Source organism: Neoarius graeffei, chromosome 11 (assembly GCF_027579695.1).
Source record: "Neoarius graeffei isolate fNeoGra1 chromosome 11, fNeoGra1.pri, whole genome shotgun sequence".
NCBI classification, from domain to species: Eukaryota; Metazoa; Chordata; class Actinopteri; order Siluriformes; family Ariidae; genus Neoarius; species Neoarius graeffei.
The window spans coordinates 54,301,340-54,323,543 of record NC_083579.1 but is presented as its reverse complement, the minus strand read 5'-3'; the positions used below and the strand labels follow the sequence as shown (position 1 = coordinate 54,323,543).

The following is a 22,204-nucleotide window of genomic DNA, read 5'->3' as shown; positions in this document are numbered from 1 at the left end:
GCAGGTTAGGTTAACTGGTGACTCTAAATTGACAGTAGGTGTGAATGTGAGTGTGAATGGTTGTCTGTGTCTATGTGTCAGCCCTGTGATGACCTGGCGACTTGTCCAGGGTGTACCCCGCCTCTCGCCCATAGTCAGCTGGGATAGGCTCCAGCTTGCCTGCGACCCTGTAGAACAGGATAAAGCGGCTAGAGATAACGAGATGAGTATGTCCCTTTACACACTCATCCAGAAAGGTAATTTTGGACAAGGCCAGCTGTCTACAGCAGAAAAAAATAAAATAACAAAACGTGTCTGGAAAAATCCCAAGGGAGTCTGGAACCAGATTCGTGACGTTACCTGCGGAAGCGCCAGCAGGCTCCGAGAGCTTGCGCAGTTTCAGTGCACAGCCTGTGTAGACCAAGCGCTCCCATTTCTCTCTCATTGTCTGGTCTTTTGGAAAACAATGAGTACTAATCCCATCAAGATTGGTATTGCTACACCCTCCTACGATACATCTGTTAACCATTTTAATAATTACGTGATAATGAAGAAATTTGCAGCAAACCACCAGGTCATTTTCTCATAAACAAACCAGCGCTGACGTAGGATTCAGAGGGAGGCGTCCCACAGATGACGTCACGAAAATCAATGTTTGCCGGGAAATCCAAATGCCAAGTTTTTTCAGAGGCGGACCAATTCACCTCAAATGGCTTGATTTCAACTGAATTTTTCTGGTATTGTGCAAGGTAAAAAAAATTGCAGAGAATGCAGAATGTTACAAATATTTGACCAAAGTTTAATATAAAATAGGAGAATTGCATTGATCTTGCTCTTGAATTTACCCGTGATACGCCCTTTAAGTACTATTCTGACAGGATAAGATTTCTTGACGCATGTTACTCTGTACGTTTGTTTGTTGTATGGCTTGCGTCAATGCAAGCTGTATTTAATCATTAGACACATGATACTATTATATGCAGGCTAAATCTGCACAAGGAACTCTTTACCCACAAAACCCATAAACATTGCTTTGCTGGCAAGTCCTCTTAAATATTGTCTATAATTTTATTATTTTGCATTTTAAATGTGTTCAAGCCTTAGTTTCGGTTGCAGAGCTAAACATGGGGGGGGCCAAGGCCGGATTAACTATATGGGCCTGCGGCACAGTGCCCAGGGGCACTAACCACTCACAGCCAGTGGGGGGGCACCACATGACAGAAACTTTAAAAATATTTTTCGTGAATGTTTGTACACTTAAAATGGTTATACACTTGACATTGTTAAATAGTCATATATAATTCATTATGAACTCTAATTTCATAAGAACAACAATAATCATAATTCTGAGCAAGAGTGGCCTATGTGACCATTAACCCCCCTTTCCTCAACTTGTCAGTTGAGCCAGTCCACCTACGGTGAAATTTATCAATTTTTTAAAAACCGCGGTAGAAATGAAAAATGGACAGACATCAATTGAGTGGTTGTGCAAAGAGAAAATTAAAAAAAAGAGAAAGACTCCAGGCGTGTAGCTGCAATTAAAAATGTTCCAGTGTTAGATCGTTTTTTTATAAAAACATCAACAACTGCTCTCACTACCAGCGCTGAAGCCGAAGCTAGTGAAATCAGCGATGCTAGTGAGGGAGATGGCCCTGCTAGCACTAGCCGGGGAGATGCTACAACCACAGCCAGTGTTAGCCGAGGGGTCGGCGACGACGAGGATCCCCTTGAGGAAGATGGGAGCGAGGGAGACCTCGGGGAGGAGGATATGTGTGAAGCCACTTTAAGCCAGGTAGAGATCAGTTCACACCATGGTGACGAGAAGGAAGACGAGGGTGTTATGGATGTCAACCCAGCGCAGCCGACGCCAGTAGAACACTTCTCCATTTCAACTGATCCTGCGCTATGGGGAGATCTAACGGAGTTGAAAAAAAGAACTGGCTATTGCTAACGGTCCCGGCAGGAGGTTACTGAACGCGTGCGCGCAGGGTGGTGGGGCACTTGAGGTATAGTGCCCAGGGGCACCGCATTGGCTTAAAGGGCTGATGACACGAACATGACTCTATGCAATTTCTTAAATAAACTATACAACATGGCAAACATGTTAGATTTCTGTTATAATTACGTGAAAAGAAGCTGTTGTTACGCAAATATCCAACTTTTAATTGCACAGCGCAAGAAAACTGGGTCCGTGGCTCGCGGCCATGTTGTGACGTCAGCGGGAGAACACGCTGCGGTTCACTGGCTGTTCTACTCATAGACATCCTATGGTTCTACTCTGGTTCTACTCAATGGAAATGGCGCATGAAAACGCCGGTGAACTCTCTAGTGCTAGCTCTTCCTCTTCTGGGAGTCTAGAATTGTGTTGCTCTCTTCCGAATAGAATCTATGATAGCCTACCCTCTTTACCCTTTGCCTCTCGTTGCTAGGCGGCAGTTACATGAAAGCCGCAAGCTTTCACAAGCAAATACATGACTGATATCACGCCGACTTTATGATTACATTTATGATTATCATGTAGAATCTATAGCTCTACGTACCTTTATCTTATGTCGTTTCACAACACATGTTCTGACAGGAGGACTGTCTTTGGATCCGGCATAGCTACGAGTAGACCCTCTCCGGAATACTGGCAGTGTTGCCAGATTGGGAGGAATCCCGCCCAGTTGGGCGGTTTCAAGTGCATTTTGGTGGGTTTTTAACATATTTTGGGCTGGAAAACTTCAGCAGTATCTGGCAACAGATACTGGCAACAGATACTGCTGATGTTTTCCAGCCCAAAATATGTTCAAAACCCACCAAAATGCACTTGAAACCGCTCAACTGGGCAGGAAAAATCCCAATCTGGCAACACTGTGTAGGCACTGCTGATGGTAGTAACACACGTTTGTGCTGAACTGAACACCCAAGAGATACTTTAAGCTGGGAAGGGTGTCAAAACAATCCAAATCGAAGTGTTCAGAGCACAGGATGGATGTTGGTGAGGGCTCCCACTTGTCACGAGTGCGCCTGACTTGCTTCACCCACTTCGCATGCAGCTCGGGATCTCTGGGAAACTTGAATAAACTTACCCCATCCTTGTAGGTTTTGGAGCAAAAGCCGGCAACATAACGCGAAGGCATAATAACTAATATATATATATTATATATAATAATACTAATAATGACAAACTGAACACCTGTCGCATCAACAATAAACTGGTAAGTTAGGAGGAAGGTTCTTTCGCTGACGTCATATAGCTCCTCCTCCTTCGTCTCCTGGGTGCTGCAGCCCCGTCAAATTTGCCCAAATAGCCGCGTTTTTTTATCATAACTTGTAAAATAGGCGCCTTCGTGAATTAATATATGGATCATCGGGAATTACTTTTTATGTTATAAAACATCGCCAAAGATGTCAAAAACGTGTCATCAGCACTTTAATACGGCATGGGGGGGGGGGGGGGGGGGGGGCAAGCACTCACGGCTCAACGTTAAATTTTTTAATCCACTTGTCCAGTCAGACAAGCAGCAAGATTTTTCCACTTGTCCTGACTAGAACCTTTTTATTACCATGTATTTACTAGTTCAATGTAAGGAAAAGTGGTTAACAAAAAGTTTATCAAAAAAAAACACGTATAGTTATGATAATTATTATGGTTTAATGATTTGTAATTTTTCAATAAAGATCAAACTTTAACTGTAACAATAAAGAAAAACAATCCAATGCCCCAGTATGGTGTGTGTGTGTGTGTGTGTGTGTGTGTGTGTGTGTGTGGGGATATAATTTTAAGAGTTAGACCTCACCCAAATTCAAAACTTCTGGAGGAAATAAAATTAAATCTGGATTAATCCAGTAAAACTTGAAGTATAAATTAATTTAAAGACAGATTACAAAAAAACATTGTGGTCACCAGGTGAAAGGAGACTCCTTTTTTTTAAGCCACTTTGGAAGGAACTTGCGTTTCCTTTTCTTATGACTATTTGGTTTCGTCATCTTTTTCACTTTCTTTCAATGAAATGAAACAAAGACAAAAAAGAAAAACGTTGGACACAAGGGTGACAGAATCACGTTGTGAATGAAACCAAACTGCAAGCGAGTTCAGCACCGTCATAAAATTCCTGCAAAATATTTTACATTTGTGATCATTAATGTGTACCATACAAAAGAAAAATACAATGAATGTCGTAAAAAACATCAATGTAAAAAAAAAATTTTAAATAATAATTAAAAAAAAAAACCACATGCTAGCCTTATTGTACAGTGATTATTATGAACATTAATGTCTGACAGTACTTTTACTGTCAGTAGTTAAGATTCAATAATGGTGACCAGAGGAATTACCAAAGACCACTATTGGGTTCTTGAGCAAAACATCAAGTGCTCAGCTGTGCGATTAGACGCAACTCTGGCTCACTTATACCACTTTTCCACCAGGGTAGTTCGAGGGCCGGTTTGGAACTGGTGGAAAACTCTGAACTAGTTCTTCATGTTTTGACAGCCAAAGAGCAGGCCCTCAGCCAGGAAAACCGGTTTGAGAACAGCACCAACATTTTGCTGGTCCAACACCACTTGCATCAGGGGCTAGGGGATTATCATGACCAACAGACTAACTGCAACTCTGTGATCCCCATTTTCAGAAAACGGAGTTAGTGTAGTGTCTAGTCTTCCTAATCCAGTAGTCCACCATTGTTCTTGTGCTTGATGCTGCTGGGAAAGCAGAGACATATTCAGGGACATAATGGCATGGATCTCTGGTGGCTCTAGTCCATGGAAAAGCAAATCGGTCCTTAGAAGGTTCACAATTACCCCTTTTCCACCAAATCAGTTCCAGGGCTGGTTCAGGGCCAGTGCTGGTTCACAACTCGTTCAACTTGCGAGCCAGCTGAGAACCAGTTTGCTTTTCCATAGCTCGCGGTGCTAAGGGGAGCCACGTCATTACGTCCCTGTATACGTCAGTTACGTCGCTACGTTTGCATAAACCTTGGCGCAAATATCGAAGCAAAAACAACCCGGAAGAAGCAGCAGCAACAACAACAATAATAATGGATGACTTCGCGTTTGTACAGCTGCTGCTTCTCGTCGCTTAAAAATGGTGATCTTTTGCGGTCTTGTTATTGTTGTTGGTCTTAACAACTCCGCCCCCCGCTGACATAAGCGGTTCTTTCCTCTGGCCCAGCAAAGAGTTGGTGCTAGCCTGGAACCGGTTTTTCTGGCCCCAGAGCCAGTTCTTTGTCAGTGGAAACAGAAAACCCGGTTCCAAACTAAGCACTGGCCCCGAACTGCTTTGTGGAAAAGGGGCAAATTTGAACCAACTCTGAACCAGCACTGCCTAGAACTAGCACCTAATGCATGTTGGAGAGAAGGGGGTATCATAAAAAATGTTACTCTTAATAAAATGTGCCAGATAAATAAATAAATCTAAATGATGAATATATAAAACACACATTTCAAGACTATGGATTTGAGACAGAAACAGGACACCAACAGTGTTCATCAGAAACTACAAATTCAGCACAACATAGTTAGCTTGATCAGTCACTGTGGGTCAAAATAAATGGACATACAATTCAATACTCATCCAGTGACTGACAAAAGCTCACCGCTCACAGTGATCACGTTGTTCTGATCTCTTCTCCTCTCCCCTCTTTCTTGCACACTCCTTTTCTGTTTCTGAGTTAATCAGACACAATGCCTGTTCTACACATTACATAACTATTCATTCAACTGGAGACTGATACAGTGGGATACAACTTGCAGTGTGAAACAGAGTTAGTCTCACTCACACAAACGTCCCAATGTGGGTTACAGGAGCTCTTTTTCCTCACACCCGCATGTAGCCAAAACCTTTTGTTGAACCAACAATTCTGTCTGCTCAGATTTCAGTGGCCACCAAAAACACAGCACGCAGCACAAAACCCACTCTTCACCTGGCCTTGTTATGCTAACTCAGACTTCCTTTGCTTTCGTTCTCTGAATGCTGACTAACACGGCTCCTCTATGGTGAATACCAATCATAAGACACGACCATATAATACACAACATATACAGTCTGGGAGTTAACTATAACGACAAGTTTTTCAGATAATGTAATGAGAATGCAGGATAGACCTGTACTTTTGGAAAAAAGTCACTGCTACAACACTGATTTTATGAATACACAAAAAAACAACAACAAAAAACAAACAAACAAGATCTATCATCATGTTGAGCTAGATCAGCGGTTCTCAAAATGAGGATAGTTATTATAGACCCAATTGCTTGGTGATGTATAAATAACGTTAACATGAATCTATGCCTTTTCAAAACAGTTTAACAGGTTAAGACTGTGGTTGTGAAGTTCTGCAATAAAAACGTATCACACATTCAACAATAAAAATCATAGCTTGCAAATACTTTCTGTAGCCAGTTAGGAGCCTCGTTTGATGATTGTTTACCCACTCTTCCTTACAGAACATTTCTAGTTGTGATACTCCGGAGCTGTCTTGCATGCACAGCATGCTTAAAATCTACCCACAGGCTTCCAATTATGTTTGATTCCATTACAAAAGCTTCACCTTGTCTTTTTTGAAGTTGTTCATGTTGGATTTTGAGTTATATTTTGGAACATTGTCCTATTGTATTAGTAAGCCTCTTTTAAGCTTCAGTCCCTCCCGACTGACTGATTCGTTTCCAGAATTTACTGGAATCCATTCTTCTGGCTACATATACTACCGTTCAAAAGTTTGGGGTCACTTTGAAATGTCCTTATTTTTGAAAGAAAAGCACTGTTCTTTTCAATGAAGATCACTTTAAACTAATCAGAAATCCACTCTATACATTGCTAATGTGGTAAATGACTATTCTAGCTGCAAATGTCTGGTTTTTGGTGCAATATCTCCATAGGTATATAGAGGCCCATTTCCAGCAACTCTCACTCCAGTGTTCTAATGGTACAATGTGTTTGCTCATTGCCTCAGAAGGCTAATGGACGATTAGAAAACCCTTGTACAATCATGTTAGCACAGCTGAAAACAGTTTAGCTCTTTAGAGAAGCTATAAAACTGACCTTCCTTTGAGCAGATTGAGGCTACATCCACATGACAACGGCAACGAGATTAAAAAAAAAAAACCATCGCGTCCACATGGGCAACGGATCAGTAAAATATCAGGTCCATATGGCAACGCAACACTTGCTGAAAACGATGCAATACACATGCCACACCTCTAGGTGCGCTGTAAGACGGTCCCATCGGAGACACCACAACAATAGAAGTAGTAAGGACGCATGCGCATAAACTATTATGCACGAGACTTCATATTAGCCACAAAGTCAGAAAAATCTGTTCGTAAAATTAGGTTATAATGACCAAATACAATGAAAAGTATTTTTCCAGTCTCACCTGTGAAAGGTAATCCCATGTGATCTCATTTGGACAGCAAACCTGTTGGTACAGTTAAATGCAGCACATGAATGAGGCATCTTTATTCTCCGCTTTGACCCATCCAATATGGCGGCGAGGATGACGTATGATTCTACACGGAAGGCAGCGTCTTTAATGGTCCGGAATAAATTGAATGCTACACGTTGATAGATTAATTTGTTCTTCTACGCCATTTTTGAGGAATGTATTGTCGGACTTAAACCAACATCTGAAGAGGTGAGATCGCTCCTTTTTTCCCTATTTTTGCTGGCGGGATTGACTTTCACTCTCTCTCTCTCTCTCTCTCACTTTGCACCATTACACAAATATTCACAGTGAAAATATTTTGTAAGCGCGTTTCATGAACCAAGTTATAGGATTTGTTGACAACTCGCATCGAGTTCGTTACACTTCTACCCGGCGTGAAGCACATGTGGTTGTGACATCTTTGTAAACAAATCCGTTCTACTCATCCAGACGACTTCACAACGGCACCGTTGCCAGATATTTCCACTCTGGAACCCGTTCTCAAAAGATTTCGTTTTGGGGCACCCAAAACGCCGGTGCCGTGTGGACGCCAGGCCTAAACGATAAACAATTTTATCAGATTCACCTGAATCCGTTGCCGTGTGGACAGGGCCCGAGTTTCTGGAGCATCACATTTGTGGGGTCGATTAAATGCTCAAAATGGCCAGAAAAATGTCTTGACTATATTTTCTATTCATTTTACAACTTATGGTGGTAAATAAAAGTGTGACTTTTCATGGAAAACACAAAATTGTCTGGGTGACCCCAAACTTTTGAACGGTAGTGTACTACGTGATGTAATTTCTGTGCCAATTGCTGCCACACAACCCCAAAGCATAACAGAGCCACTCCCATGCTTAACAGTTGACGAGGTTTTCTTTTTATCAAATGTTGCTCCTTTTGTTTTCTCCAAATATACCTTTGATGATTGTGGCCAGTGTGTTCCATTTTTACCTCATCAGTCAGCACTTGTTTTGAAAATGTCTATCTAGATATCTTCTCTCGATTTTGTTTTGCTTACTTCAGATATTCGCTTTTGTGATGAGGTTGCAAGTAAGGCTTTACCTTCCGATGACTCTTCCATGCAGCTCATGTTTGTTTAAGCAATTCTGCAGAGAACAACAGTGCACCATGACTCATGTTTCTGCTAAACCTTCCTGCATGTCCTTCCCATCATACGGGGGTTTTTATTTTGCCTTTCTGCCCAGCAATTTTATCTGAAAGTTTTCTGACAGATCTTGCCTTGACTTCCAGAGTTTCTTAATAACATTTCAGACAAGTAATAACTGAGCTGGGAGCAGTTTGATATATTTTTATAGCCTTCCTCTGCTTTATAGTCATCAGCAGTTAGATTCATTTTCAGTCCACAGTTGTTGAGTTTTGGACAAGATCTGAAGAGTCAGAAGATTTATGTTCTGAAACCGTTATGATGATCTTTACCTTCCTAACAAGTCCTAATGACTCCCTTAAGGTACAATAAGTTCTGACACATTACAACTGGAAGGGTGTCCAAATATTTGCACGACAGAATTACTACTTTCCCTTTGACTTTTTTTTTTTACATCAAATATAAAGGAACTCCACTTTAAATAAAAAGTATTTTCCTAAAATAATTTGCTACAAGTGTTGTGAAGACTTCCCTTCTCATCTCATAAATCAATCAAATATGTTATTTGGCCAGGGTGCACAAACTTTTGAATTCAACTCTGTGTGTGTGTTATTTATATTATACAAATATAAACAAATACACTGACAGGCGGTGACATGATATGAAGTTTATCTTTGAGTGGTGAATGTATTTCACGAGTGAGCAAAGCAACACACGCAGTTGAGTGAAATATTTTTCAACACGAGAAGATAAACTTGATATCTTCGCACCACCATGTAAATGTTCTTTATATTATATGGACACATACACAAAAAGAAAAAAATATGCAAGTTAATTAGAAGAATTTTAATTTTTAACCAGTTCAGCATTTTAACAATGCACGTCCAGTCAGTGAGAAAACACTAGGAGTGACGTTATCAGAATGAAATATCGGGAATTATTATACATACAGGACACTTTTTTTGATGGAATAAAAACATATATTCTCAACCCTTTAGCAGGTTTCATTCATTTGGTTCGACAGCATGAAATATTGTTAGCATATCACTTATCCTACAAGTATTACGTCACTCTACCCGAAGGAGAATGAGCGTTGAATATGGTTTACGATATTGCACGATTGTCAAGACAACATGACATCACACATCGGCGCTAATGTGCAGAAGCATTTCTTTGTTTGCCAGCAGCGCCCACAGTAAACTGTTGCAGAGAATTGAAAATGCCGTAAGATACATATTACAAGTAACCCCCCCCCCCCCCATTCTTAACTTTTTGTAAAATCTATAATTGTTCCGGGGCGGCACGGTGGTGTAGTGGTTAGCGCTGTCGCCTCACAGCGAGAAGGTCCGGGTTCGAGCCCCGGGGCCGGCGAGGGCCTTTCTGTGCGGAGTTTGCATGTTCTCCCCGTGTCCGCGTGGGTTTCCTCCGGGTGCTCCGGTTTCCCCCACAGTCCAAAGACATGCAGGTTAGGTTAACTGGTGACTCCAAATTGACCGTAGGTGTGAATGTGAATGGTTGTCTGTGTCTATGTGTCAGCCCTGTGATGACCTGGCGACTTGTCTAGGGTGTACCCCGCCTTTCGCCCGTACTCAGCTGGGATAGGCTCCAGCTTGCCTGCAACCCTGTAGAACAGGATAAAGCGGCTAGAGATAATGAGATGAGATGAGATAATTGTTCCATCAAATGTGTATGTATACCGTAACAATAATGGCTTTTTTCATGGTATACTGTTGTATATCTGATATACCACAAAAAAAAAAAAAAAAAAAGAGCCAGCCAATATTATTTTTTTAAAAGGTCACTCAGATCTGCGATGTACTTCCTACAAAAAATAAGTTTTTCAACACGAGAAGATAAACTTCATATCTTCAAGCCAACGTGTGATTTTCTTTTTATTATTATATAGACACGTTCACAAACAAAAACTATACAAGTTAATCAAAACAATTCATTCATCGATTTCCTCACGACTGACAATATTGGAAAATGTGTTTCTCAATGTCCCAGATGTAGCTCATATGAAAAATATGAGTGGCGTATTTCCCAGTAAAACACCGGTGTCTATATAATTAAAAAGTTATTATATTCATAAAATAAAATGTTCTCCAGTCAGAAAGGTTTTTTTACACCATCATGGGCTCCTGACTGCAAATAGTTTGATAACCTTTGAGCCAGGTAATAAAATTCAACCTAATTACATTGCAACCTAGAACAACAACACTTTAAAGGGATAGTACAAGGTAGCACATCAAATTTCTATAGCATTCATTTTCAACTTACAAATGATCAATTGAACAACAGTACAACAAAGAGAACACGAAAACAAAACCTTCAGTATTTTTTTTTGAGGGGAAATAGTATTTTTCCGATGTTAATTCATGCTTTCCTGTGAAAATCTGTGAGAAGTGTGACATCAAGAATAACAATGGCTGCGAGAGAGAGAACACGATTGAAAGCCAGTCAGAGGATGATTAGGAAAGTTCTTCTTCCGTTTTATCTGAGGTGGCACGAGTGATTGAGGAGTTAGAGGGGGAGGAAGAGATTGATAAGGCACTTTATGTTGGCCCCTATGTGTAGGAGCCAGATGCAACAGACGCTGAAAACCTGGTGCCTCAACAGCCGGATACGGAATGGCGACACAACCTATCGAGACTGGCCAAAAGAGTTAGGACCCTACTGTCTTGAGCTCCTGTCCATATCCCTTGATCTATATTCAGTGTCATGACTATACAGGTGAATAGTGCAGGTATGCGTGCGACTTTGAAAGCCCACGACACCAACACAGTCACGACAGTCTCATTTCTCAGTGTGCAGGACAAGCCAATAAATTTAAGCCTTTAAACAAATCAATGCAATTCAGCAGTGCAGCAAAATTACCTGCTGGATCTAGCATGAAACGCACGTGTGCAAGTAAGGCGAGCTTACATCATAGTCTAGTTCATAATGAATCAATGAAGTAGGTCTATAAAGTCATAATAATACCCAAGTGGTGCATGCATTAAGCTGTGTGTCATTCACTCTACGAAAAAGGTACAATACAATAACGTCAGCTGATAGTCAGCCTCGGTTCCGAACCCAACTCTTAACTCTATTCCTCAGCCCAACAGGTTGTCACCGCATGTAAGATACAGTGGTGCTTGAAAGTTTGTGAACCCTTTTGAATTTTCTATATTTCTGCATAAATATGACCTAAAACATCATCAGATTTTCACCCAAGTCCTAAAAGTAGATAAAAAAAGAGAACCCAGTTAAACAAATGAGGCAAAAATATTATACTTGGTCATTTATTTATTGAGGAAAATGATCCAATATTACATATCTGTGAGTGGCAAAAGTATGTGAACCTTTGCTTTCAGTATCTGGTGTGACCCCCTCGTGCAGCAATAACTGCAACTAAACGTTTCCGGTAACTGTTGATCAGTCCTGCACACCGGCTTGGAGGAATTTTAGCCCATTCCTCCGTACAGAACAGCTTCAACTCTGGGATGTTGGTGGGTTTCCTCACATGAACTGCTCGCTTCAGGTCCTTCCACAACATTTCGATTGGATTAAGGTCAGGACTTTGACTTGGCCATTCCAAAACATTAACTTTATTCTTCTTTAACCATTCTTTGGTAGAATGACTTGTGTGCTTAGGGTCGTTGTCTTGCTGTATGACCCACCTTCTCTTGAGATTCAGTTCATGGACAGACGTCCTGACATTTTCCTTTAGAATTCGCTGGTATAATTCAGAATTCATTGTTCCATCAGTGATGGCAAGCCGTCCTGGCCCAAATGCAGCAAAACAGGCCCAAACCAAGATACTACCACCACCATGTTTCACAGATGGGATAAGGTTCTTATGCTGGAATGCAGGGTTTTCCTTTCTCCAAATAGAACGCTTCTCATTTAAACCAAAATGTTTGATTTTGGTCTCATCTGTCCACAAAACATTTTTTCCAATAGCCTTCTGGCTTGTCTCTGTGATCTTTAGCAAACTGCAGACGAGCAGCAATGTTCTTTTTGGAGAGCAGTGGCTTTCTCCTTGCAACAGGGGTGATAGCGTTGGAGGGTCTAATTCGTGCCGTGACGGCACTTTTTTCCCACTAGTTCCATATCATGCGAATTCCATTTACTGTCTATCTGCGCATCTCAGAATGACACAGGACAATGGGCGAACTAGATTTTTTTTCCCCCAGCCACGGTACGCCGGAAATCCGGCGCAGCGCCGGAACGCTATCACCCCTGTTGCAACCCTGCCATACACACCATTGTTGTTCAATGTTCTCCTGATGGTGGACTCATGAACATTAGCCAATGTGAGAGAGGCCTTCAGTTGCTTAGAAGTTACCCTGCGGTCCTTTGTGACCTCGCCGACTATTACACGCCTTGCTCTTGGAGTGATCTTTGCTGGTCGACCACTCCTGGGGAAGCTAACAATGGTCTTGAATTTCCTCCATTTGGACACAATCTGTCTGACTGTGGATTGGTGGAGTCCAAACTCTTTAGAGATGGTTTTGCAACCTTTTCCAGCCTGATGAGCATCAACAACGCTTTTTCTGAGGTCCTCAGAAATCTCCTTTGTCCGTGCCATGACACACTTCCACAAACGTGTTGTGAAGATCAGACTTTGATAGATCCCTGTTCTTTAAATAAAACAGGGTGCCCACTCACACCTGATTGTCATCCCATTGATTGAAAACACCTGACTCTAATTTCACCTTCAAATCAACTGCTAATCCGAGAGGTTCACATACTTTTGCCACTCACAGATATGTAACATTGGATCATTTTCCTCAATAAATAAATGACCAAGTATAATATTTTTGTCTCATTTGATTAACTTGGTTCTCTTTATCTACCTTTAGAACTTGTATGAAAATCTGATGATGTTTTAGGTCATATTTATGCAGAAATATAGAAAATTCTAAAGGGTTCACAAACTTTCAAGCACTACTGTATAATTGATTACTTCATACTGTGTAAATTAGATGTACCTCTTTGCAAATCCACTCTTGTAGGCCACCCAATTGGCAAAGCAAGCCTTATCAAAGTTCTTGAAACATAGCACACTAGTACTAATGGGGTTGAAGTGAGCTTGTCTAGCTCAAACAAAAACATCCATTTTTGCACTCGATGCCGGTCATTCAGCCAGTCAAACAACTGTGGTGCTGAATCCAAACAAAGAATCACAATACAATAATGTAAAGAATGCAAGATGAACAGAATAATAGTAACAATCGGCTTAGATGAGTACACACAATGGCTTATGCTTGCAAAGCTGGTTCTTGAAATGTCATCACTACCAAAGGTCACCGGGGCTCACCAAAGATTTGTTTGATAAGACCTTGTTTACCAAGGTCGTAGCTAGGGGCATAATTCGGGACTTGGTGGGTACTTCTGAGAAATTTCAATGAAAAAGGTTTTAGGGTCATCTTCGGCCTTAGACTTCATGCTCAGTGAAATTTGATGTGCAACCTTACACTATCCCTTTAAATGTATTTCAAGCTGAGGTTGTTTTTTTCGTTAACACCGTCTAAGGAGCAACGATGTTAACAGAACAGATGTGCAGTTGATAAGAAATGTCACTGAATCTGATGACTAACTACACACACTTCATTTGAACTGCCTTAAAGGGAAACAAATTACACAATCCAACCTCTAAAACGGTTCACCGTGTCATTTGTCACTGATTATGTGTGTAATATGTTTATTATTAAACCAGAGGAGACTTATTAATACACGTTGTTTAAAACTAACAGATCAGCAATCATCTTTCAACTTCTCTTCCTGTTACTTCTTCCATTTCAATTGTCCATTATGGTAATGATGAACATGATGAAACTCTGATGTGCAGAAGTTAGCTTGGAATAATTCTGCCGTCACGTGCTCCCCCGGCTATTGTGTTTCACTACGTTTGTAGTTTACTTCCACTAGGAAACGTGTTTAATAAGATGCAGAATTATCGACCTTCACCCAGCGTACAGGGTGAAAAGATAAAGGTTAATAAGTCAGACAAGTGGGTATCAAAATTATTTCCTAAGCTCCACCTTGTCGTTGCAACTAACAGACATTCAGTGTAGCTCAGACCAGGAACTCTTACTGACTATAATTCCAGTCGCACGTGAACACAGCATTAAATTTATAGACTATATTAATGACAGCCAGAGCACAGGCAAGCAACAAGTTAACTGTTGGTGCATAAATCAGTCAGTCAGTAGCAGAAGTATTCAGATACTTTTTCTTAAGAAAATGTAATAATACCACACTGAAAATACTCCACTACAAGCATTCAAAACCTAACGTATTTAAGCATTATACAGGGTTTCTGCAGGCTTGAACAAGTTCAATTTAAAGTGCTGATGACACGTTTTTGACATCTTTGGCAATGGTTTATAACATAAAAAGTAATTCCCGATGATCCATATATTAATTCACGAAGGCGCCTATTTTACAAGTTATGATAAAAAAAAAAAAAAACGCGGCTATTTGGGCAAATTTGACGGGGCTGCAGCACCCAGGAGACGAAAGAGGAGGAGGAGCTATATGACGTCAGCGAAAGAACCTTCCTCCTAACTTACCAGTTTGTTGTTGATGAGACAGGTGTTCAGTTTGTCATTATTAGTATTTTTATATATATATATAAATAAAAGTTATTATGCCTTTGCGTTGTGTTGCCAGCTTTTGCTCCAAAACCTACAAGGATGGGGTAAGTTTATTCAAGTTTCCCAGAGATCCCGAGCTGCATGCGAAGTGGGTGAAGCAAGTCAGGCGCACTCGTGACAAGTGGGAGCCCTCACCAACATCCGTCCTGTGCTCTGAACACTTCGATTTGGATTGTTTTGACACCCTTCCCAGCTTAAAAGAATCTCTTGGGTGTGCAGTTCAGCACAAACGTGTGTTACTACCATCAGCAGTGCCTACACAGTGTTGCCAGATTGGGAGGTTTCCCGCCCAGTTGAGCGGTTTCAAGTGCATTTTGGTGGGTTTTGAACATATTTTGGGCTGGAAAACGTCCCCAAAATATGTTCAAAACCCACCAAAATGCACTTGAAACCGCCCAACTGGGCGGGATTCCTCCCAATCTGGCAACACTGCCAGTATTCCAGAGGGGGTCTACTCGTAGCTATGCCGGATCCAAAGACAGTCCTCCTGTCAGAACATGTGTTGTGAAACGACATAAGATAAAGGTACGTAGAGCTATAGATTCTACATGATAATCATAAATGTAATCATAAAGTCGGCGTGATATCAGTCATGTATTTGCTTGTGAAAGCTTGCGGCTTTCATGTAACTGCCGCCTAGCAACGAGAGGCAAAGGGTAAAGAGGGTAGGCTATCATAGATTCTATTCGGAAGAGATCAACACAATTCTAGACTCCCAGAAGAGGAAGAGCTAGCACTAGAGAGTTCACCGGCGTTTTCATGCGCCATTTCCATTGAGTAGAACCAGAGTAGAACCATAGGATGTCTATGAGTAGAACAGCCAGTGAACCGCAGCGTGTTCTCCCGCTGACGTCACAACATGACCGCGAGCCACGGACCCAGTTTTCTTGCGCTGTGCAATTAAAAGTTGGATATTCGCATAACAGCTTCTTTTCACGTAATTATAACAGAAATCTAACATGTTTGCCATGTTGTATAGTTTATTTAAGAAATTGCATAGAGTCATGTTCGTGTCATCAGCACTTTAAGACTTAAGACCTTTTTAAGACCATAACTGATTAAATTTAAGACTTACGGTATGCCGCACAAAAAAATAAAGAAAATTGGGAGAGCCTGAATTACTTTCAAAATAACAAAATTTATTATCATTCACCAATGAACTCATTACATCCCTAGGGTGCGCTCTTGCATTAATGAGGAACTAAGTTGAAGTGGAGCCAAAGACATCCCGCAAATCACTTGAGGATGAGGCATTCGATTCCGTACGGTTTGCGTGTTGTAACGTTACAGTTCGCACGGAGTTAGCTGATACGCCGTCTCGAGATGTGCTTGGACCTGACAACGGTGAACAAAATTGAGTGATGGCATGCGATTGTTGCAGACTTTTATGGGCAGCCTGGTGCTTCTCCGCTTTCGCATGCGATTCCAGTGCCTTTACACCCAGGGTGCCGAGTTTGAGTGTTCTTTTGCACAATGTGCAGTACGCCTCAAACGGATTGTTTGGTACACGTTTTAATCAGTCTACGAAATCATTGCATTCAAGCCAGCAGTCGTTAAACTTGCATTTGCCCATTTTGCTACAAACCGTGACAATCTCCCTCGCTTCTTTTAGGCTCTACTGTCTAAATGTGCACGCACCATGCCCTGTGCATCACCATGCCAACCGGGCTAGACGCCGGATTCCACTGTGTCTCATTTGTAGTTTGCAGCGTAGCCTACTGATACTAAGTAGACCTAGCCTATATGACTACTTATGAATATCACCAACACATTTAACAAAAAAAGGCGAATGGGGTAAATGGACGTAAGGATTTAAGACTTCACAAAATTACATTTAAGACCTACAATGCAAAATATGCTCATATTTTAGACTTAAGGCCTTAAATTAGGATTATCAAATTTTAGATTTAAGACTCCGCGGAAACCCTGATTATATTATCAGCCAAATTTACTGAAAGTATCAACAGTAAAAGTATTCCTTCTGCAGAAACACATTACCCCGTCAATGTTTTTGGATTAATATTCCTGCTGCATTAGTGCACATGTTGCATTTTACTGTTCTTTATGGTTGAGCTCATTTTAACTACTTTATATTTTCTTGGGTTGTTTACAGGAATGAATCATATTCTAGAAGATAATTTACGTTTGTAGCGTCACTGTTCTGTGACAACCATGGATTTTTTTTTTTAAGTCACATTTTCACGAGCAAGGGCGGCACGGTGGTGTAGTGGTTAGCACTGTCGCCTCACATCAAGAAGGTCCTGGGTTTGAGCCCAGCGGCCAATGAGGGCCTCTTTCTGTGTGGAGTTTGCATGTTCTCTGCGTGGGTTTCCTCCGGGTGCTCCGGTTTCCACCACAGTCCAAAGACATGCAGGTTAGGTTAACTGGTGAGACTAAGGCCAAGTTTACATTAGACCGTATCTGTCTCGTTTTCTTCGCGGATGCACTGTCCGTTTACATTAAAACGCCGGGAAACGGGAATCCGCCAGGGTCCACGTATTCAATCCAGATCGTGTCTGGTCCGGTGTTGTGTAAACATTGAGAATACGCGGATACGCTGTGCTGAGCTCTAGCTGGCGTCGTCATTGGACAACGTCACTGTGACATCCACCTTCCTGATTCGCTGGCGTTGGTCATGTGACGCGACTGCTGAAAAACGGCACGGACTTCCGCCTTGTATCACCTTTCATTAAAGAGTATAAAAGTATGAAAATACTGCAAATACTGATGCAAATACTGCCCATTGTGTAGTTATGATTGTCTTTAGGCTTGCCATCCTTCCACTTGCAAGTGGTAAGTGATGCGCATGCCCGATATGCACTGGGATCACACACACAGCGGCTCAGTCCCGAATCACTGCTCGTGCGCTTCACTCGCGCGCTCTGAGCTGCGCAGGGCCGGAGTGCGCACCCTCCAGAGGGCACTCGCTGTTCAGGGCGGAGTGATTTGGAGCGCAGGATGCCTGTGGAGCCAAGCGTATCCGTGTATTGGCGTTGCTGTGTGCACGCGAATCGTTTTAAAAATGTTAATCTGATGATCCGCTGATACGGTCTAATGTAAACCCCACCTAAATTGACCGTAGGTGTGAATGTGAATATGAATGGTTGTTTTTCTCTATGTGTCAGCCCTGTGATGACCTGGCGACTTGTCCAGGGTGTACGCCGCCTCTCGCCCATAGTCAGCTGGGATAGGCTCCAGCTTACCTGCGACCCTGCACAGGATAAAGCGACTACAGATAATGGATGGATGGATTTTCATGAGCTCAGAAAGACAGCCCTGTTTTCAGCTTTATGATGAGGCATTTAACAACCAATCCAAGAGGGGTTTAAATAGCTTATTCTGCTTCAGAACTAAGACCATTTTTGTCAACCCATAAAGGAACACTTGTCCCCCAAAGTCCTCACCGTGGGGGCGGTAACGGGTAACGCTGGCTACCAGGGCTCTGGCAATGTGCATGGGGCTAGCAACCCCACCACTGCTATGGAAACCAACTGAAAAGACAACCATATCAACTGAGACAAAGGAGCTGGTTCCCAATATCATATTGGATATCTTCTTTCTTCTTCTTCTGGCTGCTCCCGATTAGGGGTCGCCACAGCGGATCTTTCGTCTCCATTGCTCCCCGTCTTCCGCATCCTTCTCTACCACTTTCATGTCCTCTCTCACCACATCCATGTCTCTCCTCTTTGGCCTTCTTCATTTTCGTGTGCCTGGCAGCTCCATCCTCAACATTCTCCTTCCAACATGCTCTGCATCTCTTCTCAGGATGTGCCCATACCATCTCAGTCTCATCTCTCTTAGCTTAATTCCCAAGCTCTCCACACGTGCTGTCCCTCTGATGTGCTCGTTCCTTATCCTGTCCAACCTCCCATCGCAAACCTTAACATCCTCAACTCCGCCACCTCCAACTTTGCCTCCTGTCTCTTTGTTAAGGGTACGGTCTCCAATCCATACACCACAGCTGGTCTCACTACTGTCTTATACATCTTACCTTTCACTTTTGCTGGGACTTTCCGATCACAAATGACTCCCGAAATCCTTCTCCAACTGCTCCACCTTGCCTGCACTCTCTCTCTCTCTCTCTCTCTCTCTCACCTCACTATCGCAGCCCCCATTTTCCTGCACAGTTGACCCCAGGTACTTGATATATGACTGCCAAAAGCATGACAGGATCACTCCGGAGTCCATGACTGGGAGACAACGAAGTCTTTTGTGTTGGCCCTAAACGCCACTTAGGCGCATCGTGATCATGATGATGGATCCTTTCTGTTTATCACAAACACTGGACAGGAAGGATATGAAAAACTGTAATCGTAAAAGTGTCTTGTAACTCCAGCAGAGTAAAAAAAGTACAATATCTGTCTTTGAGAGCTAGTGGAGCACAAGTATTGCACAGCTGTATGACATGGAAAGACTCAAGTAAAAAGTACAAGTAGCTTGAATGTAGTTACTGTATATTGCATCAGAGGAACATGTTAAACAGGAGCTGTACAACAGCGTTTACCTGCACATGTCGGCGAAAGCAAGAAAATTGAGTTTCTTCATCTTCTTCTCACTGAGCCAGTAGCCCACGCGTTTACCCCGCAAAAACGTCTGCATGTCTCTCAGTCCAGACGTTTACCTGCAACTCTGTCAGAGCTCCAGCGACGACAGGAAACTATTCAATCACACACAACCCTGAGAAGAGATGAGAAGAAGGTCAGCTGGCTATAGGATGACAGATACATGTACAGCTATAGCATATTAACTGTCATTTAAATGTACATAACGGTAACAAAGCCAGAAAGGTCAAAGCCCTCTATGAATCCTTCTCAGTGCTGAGAGTAAAATGATGCTCCAGCTAAAACATTTATAGTTTCCTTGTCAGGACTGTTAGGAGGAAATATAATTAGACTAGCACAATTTTTTTTTTACAAAGCCCAAGGCTATGTTGTATTATGTTATGCTATAGTTATATGTTATGCTATATTATGTTATATTATGTTATGAAATATTATGTTATATTATGCAATGCTATATTATGTTATATTGTGTTATGCTGTGCTGTTATATTGTTATGCTATATTATGTTATGCTATGTTATATTATGTTTTCATCTCATCTCATTATCTCTACTTTATCCTGTTCTACAGGGTCGCAGGCAAGCTGGAGCCTATCCCAGCTGACTACGGGCGAAAGGCGGGGTACACCCTGGACAAGTCGCCAGGTCATCACAGGGCTGACACATAGACACAGACAACCATTCACACTCACATTCACACCTACGGTCAATTTAGAGTCACCAGTTAACCTAACCTGCATGTCTTTGGACTGTGGGGGAAACCGGAGCACCCGGAGGAAACCCACGCGGACACGGGGAGAACATGCAAACTCCACACAGAAAGGCCCTTGTCGGCCGCTGGGCTCGAACCCAGGACCTTCTTGCTGTGAGGTGACAGTGCTAACCACTACACCACCGTGCCGCCGTTATGTTTTGTTATGTTATGCTATGTTATATTGTGTTATGCTATGTTATATTGTTATGCTATATTATGTTATATTATGTTGTTACGTTATGTTATACTATACTATGTTGTTATACTATGATGTTATACTGTGTTATGCTGTGCTGTTATATTGTTATACTATATTGTGTTATGTTTTGTTGTTATATTATATTGTTACATTATGTTGTTACGTTATGTTGTTATACTATGATATGTGATACTGTTATGTTATACTATGATGTTATGTTATGCTATGTTATATTGTGTTATGCTGTGCTGTTATATTGTTATGCTATATTATGTTATGCTATGTTATATTATGCTATGTGTTATGCTTTATGTTATGTTGTTACATTATGTTATACTATGATATAATATACTATGTTATACTATACTGTTATGTTATACTATGATACGTTATACTATATGTTATACTATACTATGTTATATACTATGATGTAATGTTATACTATGATATATTATACTATGTTATACGATGTTATACTATGATATGTTATATTATACTATACTATGTTGTTATACTATGATGTTATACTATGATATTATATACTATGATGTGATGTTATACTATGATGTGTTATACTATGATGTGTTATACTATGTTGCGTTATATTATACTATGTTGTTATACTATGATGATGTTATACTATGATATGTTATATACTATGATGTGATGTTATACTATGTGTTATATTATGTTATACTATGTTATGTTATACTATACTATGTTGTTATACTATGTTGTTATACTATGATATGTTATACTATGATATGTTATATACTATGATGTGTTATATTATACTATACTATGATATGTTATACTATGATGTTATACTATGATATGATATGTTATGTTATATTATACTATGTTATATACTATGATGTGATGTTATACTATGATATGTTATATTATACTATGTTATGTTATACTATGATGTTATACTGTGATATGTTATACTGTGATGTTATACTATACTATGTTATACACCCTCTCTCATTTCTGTTGTTAATAAAATTCTCAAATCTCGGCTGGCTAACTTGTTTTTCTCACCTATTTGATAATTAGCGTAGCTAGCTAGCAGCGACATCATAAACACATCGCTTAGTTTCTCTTCCATGCCGTTCAGCTCGCGGTGTGGCGTTCCAGCCCGCTTTAGAAAGAAAAAGCACCGCTCTGTTTTAAGTTTTAACCCCGCTGCTTCACCGTTTGTCACGGAAATGAGCCAAACTTGTTCAGTTACCTACACAGCTAGCTAGCGAAGAAGACATCTCCCGTTGCAGCGGATAAAGCTGCCGGTTAGCTGGAAGGCGGTCGGTGGGGCTCCATGATCTTCCTCTCCTGCTGAAGGATGTGACCGAGGCGCGCGGAGACAAAACAGAAAATGAAATCTGAAGTGCAATCGCGCTAAAATTGCGAAGCGAACCCCTGGACTGATCACACCCTCGTGACGTAAGGCCGGTCTCATTCACAGAGAGAGAGAGAGAGCGCCCCCTGCTGCTCAACACTCCACATGTTTCCTCTAGGCGGCGCTATTGCACTAACCTGCTTCTCATGTTCTT

The 22,204-nt window shown here is 41.3% G+C and overlaps 1 protein-coding gene across 2 annotated transcripts in view; it reads right to left on the bottom strand.

The window, feature by feature from the left end:
• itpk1b (inositol-tetrakisphosphate 1-kinase b) overlaps positions 1–22,104 on the bottom strand; it is a 72,478-nt gene extending 50,374 nt beyond the window's left edge. Inside the window, exons 1-2 of one of the 2 annotated variants that reach the window (XM_060934226.1) lie at positions 21,886–22,104; positions 19,642–19,814 (exon numbers count right to left, since the gene is read on the bottom strand). In XM_060934226.1, the coding sequence (XP_060790209.1) occupies positions 19,642–19,736 (95 nt within the window). In that variant the 5' untranslated portion in view covers positions 19,737–19,814; positions 21,886–22,104. The remainder of the gene's footprint in view (positions 1–19,641; positions 19,815–21,885) is intronic. The other variant, XM_060934227.1, reaches the window with a different exon arrangement.
• Positions 22,105–22,204: the final 100 nt, after the last annotated feature.